The sequence below is a fragment of the Bufo bufo genome, chromosome 6 (genome assembly GCF_905171765.1).
Source record: "Bufo bufo chromosome 6, aBufBuf1.1, whole genome shotgun sequence".
Taxonomy (NCBI): Eukaryota; Metazoa; Chordata; class Amphibia; order Anura; family Bufonidae; genus Bufo; species Bufo bufo.
Genome location: NC_053394.1, coordinates 179,115,085 through 179,133,410, shown reverse-complemented (window position 1 = coordinate 179,133,410; position 18,326 = coordinate 179,115,085). Strand labels below are relative to the sequence as shown.

Below are 18,326 nucleotides of genomic sequence, written 5' to 3'. Positions count from 1 at the left end.
CAGCTGGGCTTAGCAGAGATGTCTGTTTTTGGGATCTGAGGCTTTGTGCCGTGCTGGAGGGCTGAGAACCGCTGGGGAAACAGGCCCCCTAAAGCCTGCTGTGGACTACTGGAGGCAGAACTGCCAGCAGGGTGACTTATGTTATATGAACTTTCCATTTTGTGTAAATAAACACTGACGTTTTGAGTTAAGAACTTATATTTTGCCTCTGTACTGCGACCGATTACCATATCTACCAGAGCGAAACCCCACAATATATATATATATATATATATATATATAAAAAAAGAAAAAAAGGGATGGCAGCACCGTCACAATGAAATATAGAAGAAAGGGTGCACAGGCCCAATGTGGATAAAAGCCAATCCAACGAATTGTATAAGATGAAAAAGGGCAGCACTCCACTGGATAAAAATAAAACAAACTTTATTTACCCATAAGGCTGTAGCGACGTTTCGGCTCTTACACAGGAGCCTTCCTCAAGCAGAGTCTAATTTTTGGACTACAAGACGCACCAAGGTTTTAGACAACATAAAATAATAAAAAATATGCGTAATACCCAGTCCCCATAGCTCTGTGTGCTTTTATTGTGTAAAAAAACACGATTTGATACATATGCAAATTAAACTGAGATGAGTCCTGTCCCTGAGATAGGTACACACACACACAGTATCTCACAAAAGTGAGTACACCCCTCACATTTTTTTAATAAATATTTTATTATATTTTTTCATGGGACAACACTGAAGATATGACACTTTGATACAATGTAAAGTAGTCAGCGTACAGCTTGTATAACAGTGTAAATTTGGACTGCCCTCAAAATAACAACACACAGTAATTAATGTCTAAACCGTTGGCAACAAAAGTGTACTTTCTTAACCTTTTTTACTTGTTTTTACCTTTTTTTTGGTTCACTATTTTACACACTTTTTTTATTCACTAGTTTTCCAATTGGCTTTCATTCAACAAACACATTTCACAATCAACATCACTATATTTACATTTACAGCATTTTTTTTCCCACTCCTGTTAACAAATTTTCTTTCTTTATGTTGATTTTTGTGTTTTTTTCAATTATTTCTTTTTGTATTTTTTAGCTTTTACAGTGTAGTATATGTGACTTAACAGATATAGGTACCTTGAGGTCCTGTTCTTCTGTCTTTCTTTGATGTGGTATAGATTAGATGTCACAAGTGAATACATTGAAATTAAAACGGATCAAGATTCACACAGGATATGGCTCTACATATCACAACATATGACAGCCTGCATATAACTTCCAATGTCATTTATATTAGTAGTAGAAACAAGACATCATGACACACTTGATACACCAGATATTGACCCACAAGTGTGTTATATTACCTCAACATAAAACTTGTCATCAGGTCAGGATCAGCATAGGAGAACTACCAGCAAGCACACAGCCATATAATCGTGACACTGCAGTAGTGATCTGCCTCAGCAGGTGACTGGCTGTTTGGGCAGTGCAAGCCAGCATTAGAAATTAATCCTTCTGCCCCCTCTTCACCTTTTAGTATATCCCTGGAAGTCCTCTGTAAGATATGCCCCTGCCCATTATTTATTTCAACGTGGGTTCAGTCGAGATTCAGAGCCGAAAGTGGTGTTTGTCTTATATAGTACTACACTACGACATTACAGCTGAACATGCCATGTACAGACACATAAGCCGCAGAGTTTAAAATAAAAATGTGATGTCAAGCAATCTGAATGCTAAGATAAAACAATTTTAAAGAGATTTTCCAGTACTTTGCTTATTGTGAGGATAGACCATCAATATCTGATTGGCAGAGGTTCTGCAGTAGCTCCTGTACCAGAATTACACAGCTCCATCCCTTTCTGTAGTGAATTTAATTGGTAAGTACAACTTTGTTCCGATTCACTTTAGTGGGAACAACACTGCAATTATCAGCTCTGAAATATATGGAACTGTGTAGAATTGGCCCCAGAGCTTCATGGAGCCACTCCAAAACAGTTGATCATTGGGGGTGCTGGGGTGTCAGACTCCCACAACCAGATATTGATGGTCTATCTTGAGTATAGGTCATCAATAGTAAAGCACCAGAAAACTCCTTGAATGCAGATTTGATTGTAACTGGAGTATAAGGCATGATAAAGTATAAGCGTTTTCAGTATTAGTGCAAGTATTTCTAGCAGCAGAACAGTTATGGGTTCCAGAGTTGTATACCTACATCAGCTTACCCCTCATAATATGGCAATAGCAGAGATTTTGCTGGTCCAGTCCCAATCTGAGTGCCCATAAACAGATGGAACCAGCTCTGGAACCTTAACCTAAGGGTCCATTCACACGTCCGCAAAAGGGTCCGCACCCGTTCTGCAATTTTGCAGAACGGGTGCAGACCCATTCATTCTCTATGGGCCCGGACGTGAAGCGGAGAGCACACTATGTGCTCTCCGCTTCCGCATTTGCGGAGCGCACCCCCGAACTTCCAGGTTTCAGCCCCGAACTTCCGGTCCGCAGCGCCGCAAAATATAGAACATGTCCTATTCTTGTCTGCAGCTGCGGACAAGAATAGGCATTTCTATAGGGGGTGCCGGCCGGGTGTGTTGCGGATCCGCAACACACCACGGACGTGTGAATGGAGCCTTATGAAGATTTATTGCACTGAGCAGTTTTTGTGTAGAAATGCTGGGTGTTTGTGCTGAGAGATTGTAGTATATCAGAGTACTTGTTATGTTACTCTAGCACTAGCTTGGGACACCTTTAGAGTGGTTTATCCATTGCACACAGTTTAATAAACCACTGATAAACAAAGCTCAAAGCACATGATGTGAGAATATAGTCATATAATCTTAATCAGCAAACCACAAGAGAAGCAGCAGAAAAACATCAAGATACTGAGGGGGAATTGTAGACCTTATTTGCTTCCTTACAGATTTTATCTAAAACAGTCCATAGTATATGGACTGTGAATCTAAAGCTTCGAAGCTTCCACTGTGAGAGTGTTGGTATGGGCTCCTTCCCCATGCTTGGGGATAACTTGTCCTCTGTGTGTTACACTTCTTCTCCCTGTCAGGAGAACTGAATTTCATCTTTGTGTGTTTTTTGATGTTCAACAAGAGTATAGTTGCGAGTGAAAAATTTGCCACACTTAGGACAAACAAACCGCTTTTCATCCGTGTGAATTTGCCAATGTTGGGCTAGAGAGGATTTGCGTGCAAAGCATTTCCCGCACTTGGAACAAGGAAACCGCTTCTCTCCTGTGTGGGTTCTGTGATGATTCACAAGGTCGGATTTAAAAGTAAAACATCTACCACACTCTGTGCACTGAAATGGCTTCTCACCCGTGTGAGTCCGTGTATGTGTTATAAGAACCGACTTACATGTAAATCTCTTCATGCACAGCGTGCATGTAAAAGGCCTCTCCCCTGTGTGGGTTCTGTAATGCTGAAGAAGAGTGCACTTGCGTGAAAAGGACTTCCCACACTCGGCACAAGGAAATGGCTTTTCTCCCGTGTGAGTTCGTTGATGTTTAATAAGATCTGATTTGGACCCAAAGCACTTTCCACACTCGGAACATATAAATGGCTTCACACCCATGTGGACTCGGTGATGTAAAGCAAGGCTTTCTTGTCGGGAAAAACCCTTCCCACACGTATTACAGGTAAACGATTTTAATGCTGAGTGACTGATCTGATGTCCACTGAGGTATGATTTTTGAGTAAAATGCTTTCCACAATCAGAACATTCAAAGGGCTTCACTGCCATTTGGATCCTCTGGTGTCCATCCTCAAGAGAGTATTCATGGTTGCAGGAATCAGATGGCATATTGGCAGTATGACCAGCACTGTATTCTACATCACTGTTTTGGGATGAAAGGAGATAGTCCTCTGTGGCAATCATACTAGTGTGTTCACTGGCTGTGAATAGAGGAGAAGATCTGTAAATATGATGTAGGCAATGTCACGGAAGGTTTTTCAAAGACATTTTTTTTTAAAATCAGTCGAAAACAAGATTATAATTATTTACAAAAGTATTTGCTAGCTTCAAGAAAATTTCCAAAACCAACTTTAAGGACCAATTCGGTTATGAAGTGACTTTGAGAGGCTTACATAATAGAAACCACCCATAAATGACCCCATATTAGAAACTACACTCAAATTATTTAAAACTCTGTTAACCCTTTAAGTATTCCACAAGAATTAAAGGGGTTGTCTCACTTCAGCAAGTGGCATTTATCATGTAGAGAAAGTTAATACTTCCTAATGTATTGTCATTATCCATATTATTTCCTTTGCTGGCTGGATTCATTTTTCCATCACATTACACACTGCTTGTTTCCGTGGTTACGACCACCCTGTAAACCTGCAGTGGTAGTCCTGCTTGCACACTATAGGATAAATCTCCTGCTTATGCGCACTGCCGCAGTCAAGGCCAACATAGAGGCCAGCGCCTTTTCCTATAGGGTGCAACCATGTCCACCGCTACTGGATTACAGGGTGGTTGTAACCATAGAAACAAGAAGTGTATAATGTGATAGAAAAATGAATAAAGCCAGCAAAGGAGATAATATGGACAATCACAATACATCAGTAAGTGCTCTGTATTAACATTCGCTACATGATAAATGCCATTTGCTGAAGAGTGACAACCCCTTTAAGATGATATAAACTAACATGGCACCAGTCAGTATGTGGGTTGAAATGGAGGAAGGCCTGTCAGATCTCTTGGCCTGAGCTTACAAAGACATAACATGAGGTAAACATGACAGAAGCAGATGATTTCTTATGTCTCACTGGCAGTGTCGGACTGGCGTGCCTAGGGACCACCAGTAAAATTAATTATAGGGGCCCACTATACATGCAAATACTACCTGCTCGCATAATGACGAGCAGCAATAAGACACTCAAGATGATTAAGGGGGTCCCTGGGGACAGAGCCTGCCTTTTGTACCTAGTCATCTTAGCCACTTAATCACCTGATGCATGTATAGTAATAAATTAGGCAGTTTAATAATCTGTCCCATTTTTTATGGATACAGGCTGGTTGAGATGCTGTGCTGGGGGACTGGAGGCCCACCTATGTCAGGGGCGCTTCGGGGGATTCACCTGTCCCCCTGTGAGCCAGTCCGAGCCTTCTCACTGGGCCTATACTTTATCCTTAGTTTGCAATGACAGAAACAAAGGTAGAATAAGAGATTGTTGAAACCTGGACTGATAAAAGGTGGAATTTCTTTGTCATATGGCTGATCTCCAATCACAAAGGTCTCTTCCTGGATAACATTGGCTTTAATAACCAGGTCTTCATCCTAAATAATACAAAATTCAGATTCAATTGAATAAAAGCAGAGTATAGGATAGTATATCAAGAGTCAATAAGCACTGCTTTTTCAAGATGTAATTTTTTTATCATTAGTTTCCATTAAAACTTCTACCTGAGACTCTTGTGGAACACTGTGATTTTCCTCGGGAAAATACTGGGAATATGGAGGACTGTAATAAATCTCTGTTGAATTGCTCTTAAAGGATGATTCTGTAGAAAACACATACAGTGATGAAATTGACTAAAAGATTAGATGATGCCCCAAAACTTCCCTCCTTCATAGTCTACTCTTACCCACTGATATGAGTGGTTGGTGACTGTCCATCATGAGGTCCTTGTACACATCCTGATGTCCTTCTAAATACTCCCACTCCTCCATGGAGAAATAGACAGTGACATCCTGATATCTTATAGGAACCTGACACAAACAATGATACCGGCATCATTCAGATACCTCCCTTGGTGTTACTGTCCCAATATACCCATCACCGCTCACCTCTCCTGTCAACAGCTCAATTATCTTGTTGATGAGATTTAGGATCGCCTGATCCTTATTATTATGTACTGGAGAATGACGTAGAGGCCTCTTGATGGGGCTCTGAGTCCTGCTACATTCTTCTGAAATCCTGAAATAGTTGATAGGTGTCGCATGTTCAGCAGATGCTTTCACAACCATGTAATCCTATAATATAAGACACAGCTTCAATCTCTTGTGTACTCTAGCCCTAAAACACCTACGTAGGCAGTCACTGAATGTTTCTGGTCAAAATACGCTACAAATACTAAAACAGCAGCAGTAAAAAAAAATAAAAAAATTCACGTCTCTGCGCTGATAACAGTGATATCATGAGATGTTATTCCCAGAATATCTTACCTCACCAGTTAACAAGTTAATTATCTCAAGGGTGAGATTCAATATCTTCTCTGAAATGGGGTTCTTGCTGTTGTCCATCTTGACTGTTTGAATATTACTTTGAGTCCTCTGTTGACAGACAATGAATAGGTTAAAAATAGGTAAACTAAACTTAGATTACTGGAGGCTACCATGTTTCCAGCGCTGCCCCCGGTCCCCCTGCTGTGTGTGATGGCGGCGGCTCCATTCCTGAGCCGCCGCCATCAGCAGCGAGTGTCAGCTCTATGCTGACACTCTGCTGTAACCCCATAGATGCCGCGGTTGCGGCATCCATGGGGTTAATAGAGGGAGGGAGCTCCCTCTCTCAACCATCGGGGCTGCTGCGCTGTGATGGCAGCGCCCGATGGTTGCCGTGGCAACCGGACGCTTTGCAAAGGCGTCCGGTTACCATGGCAAAGGCGTTCGGTGCTGCCACTTACAGGGCATCTAATAGTATTATATTTTGCAATGCAAGAGCATTGCAAAGTATAGTACAACCATCAGCCCCACTGGATCTTCATGATCCAAGAGGGACTTGATAAAAAAAGAAAGTGAAAATAATAAAAATGAAAAATAAAAATGTAAATAAAAAAAAAGAAATTGCCTTTTCCTATAAAAAAATGAAAAAATAAAATACACATATTAGGTGTCACCGAGTCCGTAACGACCGTCTCTATAAATATATCACATGATAGACCCCATCCGATAAACACCATAAAAAAAAAAAAAAACTGCCAAAAAAGCTATTTTTGTCACCTTACATCACAAAAAGTGCAACAGCAAGCGATCAAAAAGGCTTCTGACCCCCAAAATAGTACCAATCAAACAGTCTCCTCATCCCGCAAAAAATGATACCCTATTTAACCACCTCAGCCCCCAGTGCTTAAACACCCTGAAAGACCAGGCCACTTTTTACACTTCTGACCTACACTACTTTCACCGTTTATTGCTCGGTCATGCAACTTACCACCCAAATGAATTTTACCTCCTTTTCTTCTCACTAATAGAGCTTTCATTTGGTGGTATTTCATTGCTGCTGACATTTTTACTTTTTTTGTTATTAATCGAAATTTAACGATTTTTTTGCAAAAAAATGACATTTTTCACTTTCAGTTGTAAAATTTTGCAAAACAAACGACATCCATATATAAATTTTGCTCTAAATTTATTGTTCTACATGTCTTTGATAAAAAAAAAATGTTTGGGTAAAAAAAAAAATGGTTTGGGTAAAAGTTATAGCGTTTACAAACTATGGTACAAAAATGTGAATTTCCGCTTTTTGAAGCAGCTCTGACTTTCTGAGCACCTGTCATGTTTCCTGAGGTTCTACAATGGCCAGACAGTACAAACACCCCACAAATGACCCCATTTCGGAAAGTACACACCCTAAGGTATTCGCTGATGGGCATAATGAGTTCATAGAACTTTTCATTTTTTGTCACAAGTTAGCGGAAAATGATGATTTTTTTCTTTTTTTTTTTTTTTCTTACAAAGTCTCATATTCCACTAACTTGTGACAAAAAATAAAAACTTCCATGAACTCACTATGCCCATCACGAAATACCTTGGGGTCTCTTCTTTCCAAAATGGGGTCACTTGTGGGGTAGTTATACTGCCCTGGCATTCTAGGGGCCCAAATGTGTGGTAAGGAGTTTGAAATCAAATTCTGTAAAAAATGACCTGTGAAATCCGAAAGGTGCTCTTTGGAATATGGGCCCCTTTGCCCACCTAGGCTGCAAAAAAGTGTCACACATCTGGTATCTCTGTACTCAGGAGAAGGTGGGGAATGTGTTTTGGGGTGTCATTTTACATATACCCATGCTGGGTGAGAGAAATATCTTGGCAAAATACAACTTTTCCCATTTTTTTATACAAAGTTGGCATTTGACCAAGATATTTATCTCACCCAGCATGGGTATATATAAAAAGACACCCCAAAACACATTCCTCAACTTCTGCTGAATACAGAGATACCAGATGTGTGACACTTTTTTGCAGCCTAGGTGGGCAAAGGGGCCCATATTCCAAACAGCACCTTTCGGATTTCACAGGTCATTTTTTACAGAATTTGATTTCAAACTCCTTACCACACATTTGGGCCCCTAGAATGCCAGGGCAGTATAACTACCCCACAAGTGACCCCATTTTGGAAAGAAGACACCCCAAGGTATTCCGTGAGGGGCATGGCGAGTTCCTAGAATTTTTTATTTTTTGTCGCAAGTTAGTGGAAAATGCTGATTTTTTTTTTTTTTTTTTTTTTTCATACAAAGTCTCATATTCCACTAACTTATGACAAAAAATAAAAACTTCCATGAACTCACTATGCCCATCAGCGAATACCTTGGGGTCTCTTCTTTCCAAAATGGGGTCACTTGTGGGGTAGTTATACTGCCCTGGCATTCTAGGGGCCCAAATGTGTGGTAAGGAGTTTGAAATCAAATTCTGTAAAAAATGACGAGTGAAATCCGAAAGGTGCTCTTTGGAATGTGGGCCCCTTTGCCCACCTAGGCTGCAAAAAAGTGTCACACATCTGGTATCTCCGTATTCAGTAGAAGTTGGGGAATGTGTTTTGGGGTGTCTTTTTACATATACCCATGCTGGGTGAGATAAATATCTTGGTCAAATGCCAACTTTGTATAAAAAAATGGGAAAAGTTGTCTTTTGCCAAGATATTTCTCTCACCCAGCATGGGTATATGTAAAATGACACCCCAAAACACATTCCCCACCTTCTCCTGAGTACGGAGATACCAGATGTGTGACACTTTTTTGCAGCCTAGGTGGGCAAAGGGGCCCATATTCCAAAGAGCACCTTTCGGATTTCACTCGTCATTTTTTACAGAATTTGATTTCAAACTCCTTACCACACATTTGGGCCCCTAGAATGCCAGGGCAGTATAACTACCCCACAAGTGACCCCATTTTGGAAAGAAGAGACCCCAAGGTATTCGCTGATGGGCATAGTGAGTTCATGGAAGTTTTTATTTTTTGTCACAAGTTAGTGGAATATGAGACTTTGTATGAAAAAAAAAAAAAAAATCAGCATTTTCCACTAACTTGTGACAAAAAATAAAAAATTCTAGGAACTCGCCATGCCCCTCACGGAATACCTTGGGGTGTCTTCTTTCCAAAATGGGGTCACTTGTGGGGTAGTTATACTGCCCTGGCATTTTCCAGGGGCCCTAATGTGTGGTAAGTAGGTAAATGACCAGTGAAATCCGAAAGGTGCTCTTTGGAATGTGGGCCCCTTTGCCCACCTAGGCTGCAAAAAAGTGTCACACATCTGGTATCGCCGTATTCAGGAGACGTTGGGGAATGTGTTTTGGGGTGTCTTTTTACATATACCCATGCTGGGTGAGAGAAATATCTTGGCAAAAGACAACTTTTTCCATTTTTTTATACAAAGTTGGCATTTGACCAAGATATTTATCTCACCCAGCATGGGTATATGTAAAATGACACCCCAAAACACATTGCCCAACTTCTCTTGAGTACGGCGATACCAGATGTGTGACACTTTTTTGCAGCCTAGATGCGCAAAGGGGCCCAAATTCCTTTTAGGAGGGCATTTTTAGACATTTGGATACCAGACTTCTTCTCACGCTTTGGGGCCCCTAGAATGCCAGGGCAGTATAAATACCCCACATGTGACCCCATTTTGGAAAGAAGACACCCCAAGGTATTCAATGAGGGGCATGGCGAGTTCATAGAAATTTTTTTTTTTTGGCACAAGTTAGCGGAAATTGATATTTTTTATTTTTTTCTCACAAAGTCTCCCGTTCCGCTAACTTGGGACAAACATTTCAATCTTTCATGGACTCAATATGCCCCTCACGGAATACCTGGGGGTGTCTTCTTTCCGAAATGGGGTCACATGTGGGGTATTTATACTGCCCTGGCATTCTAGGGGCCCTAAAGCGTGAGAAGAAGTCTGGAATATAAATGTCTAAAAAATTTTACGCATTTGGATTCCGTGAGGGGTATGGTGAGTTCATGTGAGATTTTATTTTTTGTCACAAGTTAGTGGAATATGAGACTTTGTAAGAAAAAAAAAAAAATTCCGCTAACTTGGGCCAAAAAAAAGACTGAATGCAGCCTTACAGGGGGGGGCGGATCAATGACAGGGGGGTGATCAATGACAGGGGGGTGATCAGGGAGTCTATATGGGGTGATCACCCAACTGTCATTGATCACCCCCCTGTAAGGCTGCATTCAGACGTCCGTATGATTTTTACGGATCCGATCAGTCTATCAGTGGATCCGTAAAAATCATGCGGACATCTGAATGGAGCTTTACAGGGGGGTGATCAATGACAGAGGGGTAATCAATGACAGGGGGGTGATCAGGGAGTCTATATGGGGTGATCACCACAGTCATTGATCACTCCCCTGTAAGGCTGCATTCAGACGTCCGTATGATTTTTACGGATTCGATCAGTCTATCAGTGGATCCGTAAAAATCATGCGGACATCTGAATGGAGCTTTACAGGGGGGTGATCAATGACAGAGGGGTAATCAATGACAGGGGGGTGATCAGGGAGTCTATATGGGGTGATCACCTCCGTCATTGATCACTCCCCTGTAAGGCTGCATTCAGACGTCCGTATGATTTTTACGGATCCGATCAGTCTATCAGTGGATCCGTAAAAATCATGCGGACATCTGAATGGAGCTTTACAGGGGGGTGATCAATGACAGAGGGGTAATCAATGACAGGGGGGTGATCAGGGAGTCTATATGGGGTGATCACCACAGTCATTGATCACTCCCCTGTAAGGCTGCATTCAGACGTCCGTATGATTTTTACGGATCCGATCAGTCTATCAGTGGATCCGTAAAAATCATGCGGACATCTGAATGGAGCTTTACAGGGGGGTGATCAATGACAGAGGGGTAATCAATGACAGGGGGGTGATCAGGGAGTCTATATGGGGTGATCACCACAGTCATTGATCACTCCCCTGTAAGGCTGCATTCAGACGTCCGTATGATTTTTACGGATCCGATCAGTCTATCAGTGGATCCGTAAAAATCATGCGGACATCTGAATGGAGCTTTACAGGGGGGTGATCAATGACAGAGGGGTAATCAATGACAGGGGGGTAATCAATGACAGGGGGGTGATCAGGGAGTCTATATGGGGTGATCACCACAGTCATTGATCACGCCCCTGTAAGGCTGCATTCAGACGTCCGTATGATTTTTACGGATCCGATCAGTCTATCAGTGGATCCGTAAAAATCATGCGGACATCTGAATGGAGCTTTACAGGGGGGTGATCAATGACAGGGGGGTAATCAATGACAGGGGGGTGATCAGGGAGTCTATATGGGGTGATCACCACAGTCATTGATCACTCCCCTGTAAGGCTCCATTCAGACGTCCGTATGATTTTTACGGATCCGATCAGTCTATCAGTGGATCCGTAAAAATCATGCGGACATCTGAATGGAGCTTTACAGGGGGGTGATCAATGACAGGGGGGTAATCAATGACAGGGGGGTGATCAGGGAGTCTATATGGGGTGATCAGGGGTGATCAAGGGCTAATAAGGGGTTAATAAGTGACGGGGGGGGGGGGTGTAGTGTAGTGGTGCTTGGTGCAACATATTACTGAGCTGCCTGTGTCCTCTGGTGGTCGATCCAAACAAAGGGGACCACCAGAGGACCAGGTAGCAGGTATATTAGACGCTGTTATCAAAACAGCGTCTAATATACCTGTTAGGGGTTAAAAAAATCACATCTCCAGCCTGCCAGCGAACGATCGCCGCTGGCAGGCTGGAGATCCACTCGCTTACCTTCCGATCCTGTGAACGCGCGCGCCTGTGTGCGCGCGTTCACAGGAAATCTCGCGTCTCGCGAGAGGACGCACCGGCGCGTCCACCCAGAACAACAGGACCGCCGCAAAGACGCAATCCTGCGTACGACGGTCCTGAGGAGGTTAAGACAATTGCCCAAAAAATATAAAAGCTATGGCTCTCAGACTATGGAGACACTAAAACATCATTTTTTGGGTTTCAGAAATGATATTATTGTGTAAAACTTAAAGAGGACCTTTCACTAGTTTAAAAACTAACTATATCAGTGGGAGTCCCAGGCTATGAGCTGTGCGCTATGATTGGCCAGCGCTGCAGCAAGGGACAACCCTAATACAAAAACTCTGCCCCGTACAACAGAGGGAGCTGCAGACACCGGAGCCTATACCGGGCGAACGGAGCGGCGCCCAGACATACTAGTAAGTGCAGGGGACCCCTGGGTGCCGCTCTGCCCACTGATATAGTTAGTTTTTAGTTTTTAAACTAGTGAAAGGTCCTCTTTCTGGCGGTTTTTTACATTGTATTTAAATGTATGTAATTGTACTTTTGTGTATGCAAGTCAATTGTACCTAAAGAAGGGGTCAACCCCCGAAACGCGTTGTACCGCTTGCTTAAATAAAAAGAACCCTCATCATTCCAACCACTGGGTGGTTTTTGCGCCGTGGGATATTCCTTTCTTTTATTGGCCATATATATGGCACTTACCGATCAGAGGGGCCCTCTATTCGAAACATGGGGTCTGTTTCCTGTTTTCTCCCCTTTTTAAAGATCAATAAATCCGTTCTTTCTGCCTTTTCAGCGGATTTAAAGGCTGTATGAAGGGGTCGATCTGGGTATCCTCTCTGATTAATTCTACTTTTTAGGTCTCTGGCCTGATCATAAAAGTCATTTTTGGTAGTACAATTTCTGCGAATACGGACGTATTGCCCCTTTGGAATGCCACATTTTAAATTAATAGGGTGATGACTCTCCCATCTTAGCAAATTGTTGGTTGCCGTGGGTTTCCTATATGTTTTAGTTTTATTAATACCATTGGTTAGAGTAATGTACAAATCCAAAAATGGCAGGCCTTTATCACTTATCTCAGAGGTAAAGTGCATGCCAATCTGGTTGTTGTTTAGATCAGCCAGAAAAGCAGAGAATAGTTTTCTGGGGCCGCCCCAGAATATCAATATGTCATCGATATATTGCCCCAGAAAACTACCCTCGACGTCCAGACACTCTCCTCGGTGAATACCACCGTATCCTCCCACCAGCCCAGGAACAAATTAGCATACGTGGGGGCACAAGCGCTCCCCATTGCTGTGCCCCTGAGCTGGTGGAAGAATTTGGAGTAAAAAAAAACATAGTTGTGTCGTAGGACGAAATCCATAAGTTTAAGTACCAAACGATTGTGTGCTGTAAATTGAGTACCTCTACTTTTCAGGAAATGATTCACTGCACACAGGCCCAAATTGTGGGGAATATTACTGTAGAGTGCCTCTACACCTATAGATGCCAATAAGACACCATCTTCAAGATGTAATCCGTCAATTTTAGTTAGTAAGTCTAGTTAGCCCCCACATATGCTAATTTGAGACCTCTCCGCTTTTAGGCAGGGCTTTATAGAACGAATAGGGATATTACTCCTCCCCCCATAACCTTTTGGATCGTTTCTACAGCGGACGAGCCTACAATTAAGGTCCACGGATCGAAAAAGGGAATTTGTCACCAAATACATCTATTCGACCTAAGACCCAGATTCACCACAGAGACCTGAAGAAATTGCACATCAAACCGTGAGTGGTTACAAACAATTCAGTGTTATAAAATACATCATTATATGTTAATCTATTAATGATACTGGCAAACTGAACTTGAGGTGTATACACACTCACCATTATAACCTGAGGTGGATACACACACCAAACCTGCTGATTCTACTACTACATGCATTTAACCCCTTCATGTGAGAGGATCAACTGAGATTATATTGCATTATATCATCACATTTATTTGGATCCATTTTATGCTGAATTTATCTTATGTCCGTTATTGCCATATACACTGCTCAAAAAAATAAAGGGAACACTTAAACAACACAATGTAACTCCAAGTCAATCACACTTCTGTGAAATTAAACTGTCCACTTAGGAAGCAACACTGAGTGACAATCAATTTCACATGCTGTTGTGCAAATGGGATAGACAACAGGTGGAAATTATAGGCAATTAGCAAGACACCCCCAATAAAGGAGTGGTTCTGCAGGTGGTGACCACAGACCACTTCTCAGTTCCTATGCTTCCTGGCTGATGTTTTGGTCACTTTTGAATGCTGGCAGTGCTTTCACTCTAGTGGTAGCATGAGACGGAGTCTACAACCCACACAAGTGGCTCAGGTAGTGCAGCTTATCCAGGATGGCACATCAATGCGAGCTGTGGCAAGAAGGTTTGCTGTGTCTGTCAGCGTAGTGTCCAGAGCATGGAGGCGCTACCAGGAAACAGGCCAGTACATCAGGAGACGTGGAGGAGGCCGTAGGAGGGCAACAACCCAGCAGCAGGACCGCTACCTCCGCCTTTGTGCAAGGAGGAACAGGAGGAGCACTGCCCGAGCCCTGCAAAATGACCTCCAGCAGGCCACAAATGTGCATGTGTCTGCTCAAACGGTCAGAAACAGACTCCATGACAGTGATATGAGGGCCCGACGTCCACAGGTGGGGGTTGTGCTTACAGTCCAACACCGTGCAGGACGTTTGGCATTTGCCAGAGAACACCAAGATTGGCAAATTCGCCACTGGCGCCCTGTGCTCTTCACAGATGAAAGCAGGTTTACACTGAGCACATGTGACAGACGTGACAGAGTCTGGAGACGCCGTGGAGAACGTTCTGCTTCCTGCAACATCCTCCAGCATGACCGGTTTGGCATTGGGTCAGTAATGGTGTGGGGTGGCATTTCTTTGGAGGGCCGCACAGCCCTCCATGTGCTCGCCAGAGGTAGCCTGACTGCCATTAGGTACCGAGATGAGATCCTCAGACCCCTTGTGAAACCATATGCTGGTGCGGTTGGCCCTGGGTTCCTCCTAATGCAAGACAATGCTAGACCTCATGTGGCTGGAGTGTGTCAGCAGTTCCTGCAAGACAAAGGCATTGATGCTATGGACTAGCCCGCCCGTTCCCCAGACCTGAATCCAATTGAGCACATCTGGGACATCATGTCTCGCTCTATCCACCAATGTCATGTTGCACCACAGACTGTCCAGGAGTTTGCAGATGCTTTAGACCAGGTCTGGGAGGAGATCCCTCAGGAGACCGTCCGCCACCTCATCAGGAGCATGCACAGGCGTTGTAGGGAGGTCATACAGGCACGTGGAGGCCACACACACTACTGAGCCTCATTTTGACTTGTTTTAAGGACATTACATCAAAGTTGGATCAGCCTGTAGTGTGTTTTTCCACTTTAATTTTGAGTGTGACTCCAAATCCAGACCTCCATGGGTTGAAAAATATGATTTCCATTTTTTTATTTTTGTGTGATTTTGTTGTCAGCACATTCAACTATGTAAAGAACAAAGTATTTCAGAAGAATATTTAATTAACTCAGATCTAGGATGTGTTATTTTTGTGTTCCCTTAATTTTTTTGAGCAGTGTATGTCAGTTTTATATTGTTTTTATTGTGTATGCTTTGCAAAGAATAAATAATTTATGACCCTATACATGCAGTACTCCAGTATTTGAGTGCTCAGCCCAATTTTTTACTTTCATCATATTGCGAATATTATTTACTTTTTTATGACATTAGAAGGCTTAGAATTTTAGAAGCAATTTTTTTAATTTTCAAGAAAATTTACAAAACCGACTTTAACCCCTTAAGGACTCAGCCCTATTTCACCTTAAGGACTTGGCCATTTTTTGCAAATCTGACCAGTGTCACTTTAAGTGCTGATAACTTTAAAACGCTTTGACTTATCTAGGCCATTCTGAGATTGTTTTTTCGTCACATATTGTACTTCATGACACTGGTAAAATGAAGTAAAAAAAAAAAACATTTTTATTTATAAAAAAATACCAAATTTACCAAAAATTTGTAAAACATTGCAAATTTCCAAGTTTCAATTTCTCTACTTCTATAATACATAGTAATACCTCCAAAAATAGTTATTACTTTACATTCCCCATATGTCTACTTCATGTTTGGATCAATTTGGGAATGATATTTTATTTTTGGGGGATGTTACAAGGCTTAGAAGTTTAGAAAAAAATCTTGAAATTTTTCAGAAATTTTCAAAAACCCACTTTTTAGAGACCAGTTCAGGTCTGAAGTCACTTTGTGAGGCTTACATAATAGAAACCGCCCATTCTAGAAACGACACCCCTCAAGGTATTCAAAACTGATTTTACAAACTTTGTTAACCCTTCAGGTGTTGCACAAGAGTTATTGGCAAATGGAGATGAAATTTGAGAATTTTAATTTTTTGGCAAATTTTCCATTTTAATCCATTTTTTCCAGTAACAAAACAAGGGTTAACAGCCAAACAAAATGCTATATTTATTGCCCCGATTCTGTAGTTTGCAGAAACACCCAATATGTGGCCGTAAACTACTGTACGGGCACACAGTAGGGCGTAGAGGGAAAGGTGCGCCGTATGGTTTTTGGAAGGCAGATTTTGCTGGACTGGTTTTTTGAACCCCACCCCCTTCATTTGAAGCCCCCCTTGATGCACCCCTAGAGTAGAAACTCCATAAAAGTGACCCCATCTAAGAAACTACACCCCTCAAGGTATTCAAAACTGATTTTACAAACTTTGTTAACCCTTTAGGTGTTGCACAAGATTTAATGGAAAATAGAGATACAATTTCAAAATTTCACTTTTTTGGCAGATTTTCCATTTTAATATTTTTTTTTTCCAGTTACAAAGCAAGGGTTAACAGCCAAACAAAACTCATTATTTATGGCCCTGATTCTGTAGTTTACAGAAACACCACATATGTGGTCGTAAAATGCTGTGCGGGCACACGGCAGGACGCAGAAGGAAAGGAATGCCATACGGTTTTTGGAAGTCAGATTTTGCTAGACTTTTTTTGGACACCATGTCCCATTTGAAGCCCCCCTGATGCACCCCTAGAGTAGAAACTCCAAAAAAGTGACCCCATTTTAGAAACTACGGGATAGGGTGGAAGTTTTGTTGGTACTAGTTTAGGGTACATATGATTTTTGGTTGCTCTATATTACACTTTTTGTGAGGCAAGGTAACAAGAAATAGCTTTTTTGGCACAGTTTTTTTTTTTGTTATTTACAACATTCATCTGACAGGTTAGATCATGTGGTATTTTTATAGAGCAGGTTGTCACGGACGCGGCGATACCCAATATGTATACAATTTTTTTATTTATGTAAGTTTTACACAATGATTTCATTTAAAAAAAAAATAAAAATCATGTTTTAGTGTCTCCATAGTCTGAGAGCCATCGTTTTTTCAGTTTTTGGGCGATTATCTTAGGTAGGGTCTCATTTTTTGTGGGATGAGATGACTGTTTGATTGGTACTATTTTGGGGTGCATATGACTTTTTGATCGCTTGCTATTACACTTTTTGTGACGTAAGATGACAAAAAATGGCTTTTTTTACATCGTTTTTATTTTTTTACGGTGTTCACCTGAGGGGTTAGGTCATGTGATATTTTTATAGAGCCGGTCGATACGGACATACCTAATATGTATACTTTTTTTTTTTATTTATGTAAGTTTTACACAATGATTTCATTTTTGAAACAAAAACAGCCAGTTTTTTCAGTTTTTTGGCGATTATCTTGGGTAGGGTATGATTTTTGCGGGATGAGATGACGGTTTGATTGGTACCATTTTGGCGTACATGTGACTTTTTTGATCACTTTTATTACCTTTTTTGGGAAGTAAGGTGGGCAAAATTTCAATTTTCTCATAGTTTTTATTTTTTTTATTTTTATGGCGTTCACCGTGCGGGGAAAGTAACATGACTGTTTTATAGATCAGGTCGTTACGGACGCGGCGATACCTAATATGTTTAGTGTATTTTATTTTTTAATTTTTATTCAGTGATAAATCTTTTTTTTTTTATCTTAACTTTTTTTTACATTTTTTTGACCCAGACCCACTTGGTTCTTTAAGATCCAGTGGGTCTGATGTCTGTATAATACAGTACAGTACACTATATAGTGTATTGTACTGTATTTTACTTACACTTTGTCTGAACAAATCTATGCCTATAGCACAGATCTGTTCAGCACCATGGACAGCAGGATGCCTGAGAAGGCGTCCTGTTGCCATGGGAACCTTCACCGTCTGCTCAGTTGTGG

General features: G+C 41.6%; 1 protein-coding gene across 1 annotated transcript; it reads right to left on the bottom strand.

Annotated features, from left to right (window-relative positions):
- Positions 1–3,052: 3,052 nt before the first annotated feature.
- On the bottom strand, positions 3,053–13,274 carry LOC121004699 (oocyte zinc finger protein XlCOF8.4-like). The gene is made up of 7 exons (XM_040437004.1): positions 13,269–13,274; positions 6,183–6,290; positions 5,805–5,990; positions 5,603–5,726; positions 5,421–5,518; positions 5,195–5,294; positions 3,053–3,906 (listed from the first exon to the last, which is right to left on the bottom strand). Exons 2-7 carry the CDS (start codon positions 6,258–6,260, stop codon positions 3,059–3,061), a joined length of 1,434 nt encoding a protein of 477 aa, XP_040292938.1. The 5' UTR covers positions 6,261–6,290; positions 13,269–13,274; the 3' UTR covers positions 3,053–3,058.
- Positions 13,275–18,326: the final 5,052 nt, after the last annotated feature.

Coding starts and splice junctions, on each gene's coding strand:
- LOC121004699 (XM_040437004.1), bottom strand. CDS start 6,260: ATGGACAACAGCAAGAACCCCATTTCAGAGAAGATATTGAATCTCACC. Junction 5,991..6,182: donor TTAACTTGTTAACTGGTGAG/GTAAGATATTCT, acceptor CTTATATTATAG/GATTACATGGTTGTGAAAGC. Junction 3,907..5,194: donor TCCACCTTTTATCAGTCCAG/GTTTCAACAATC, acceptor CTCTATTCACAG/CCAGTGAACACACTAGTATG.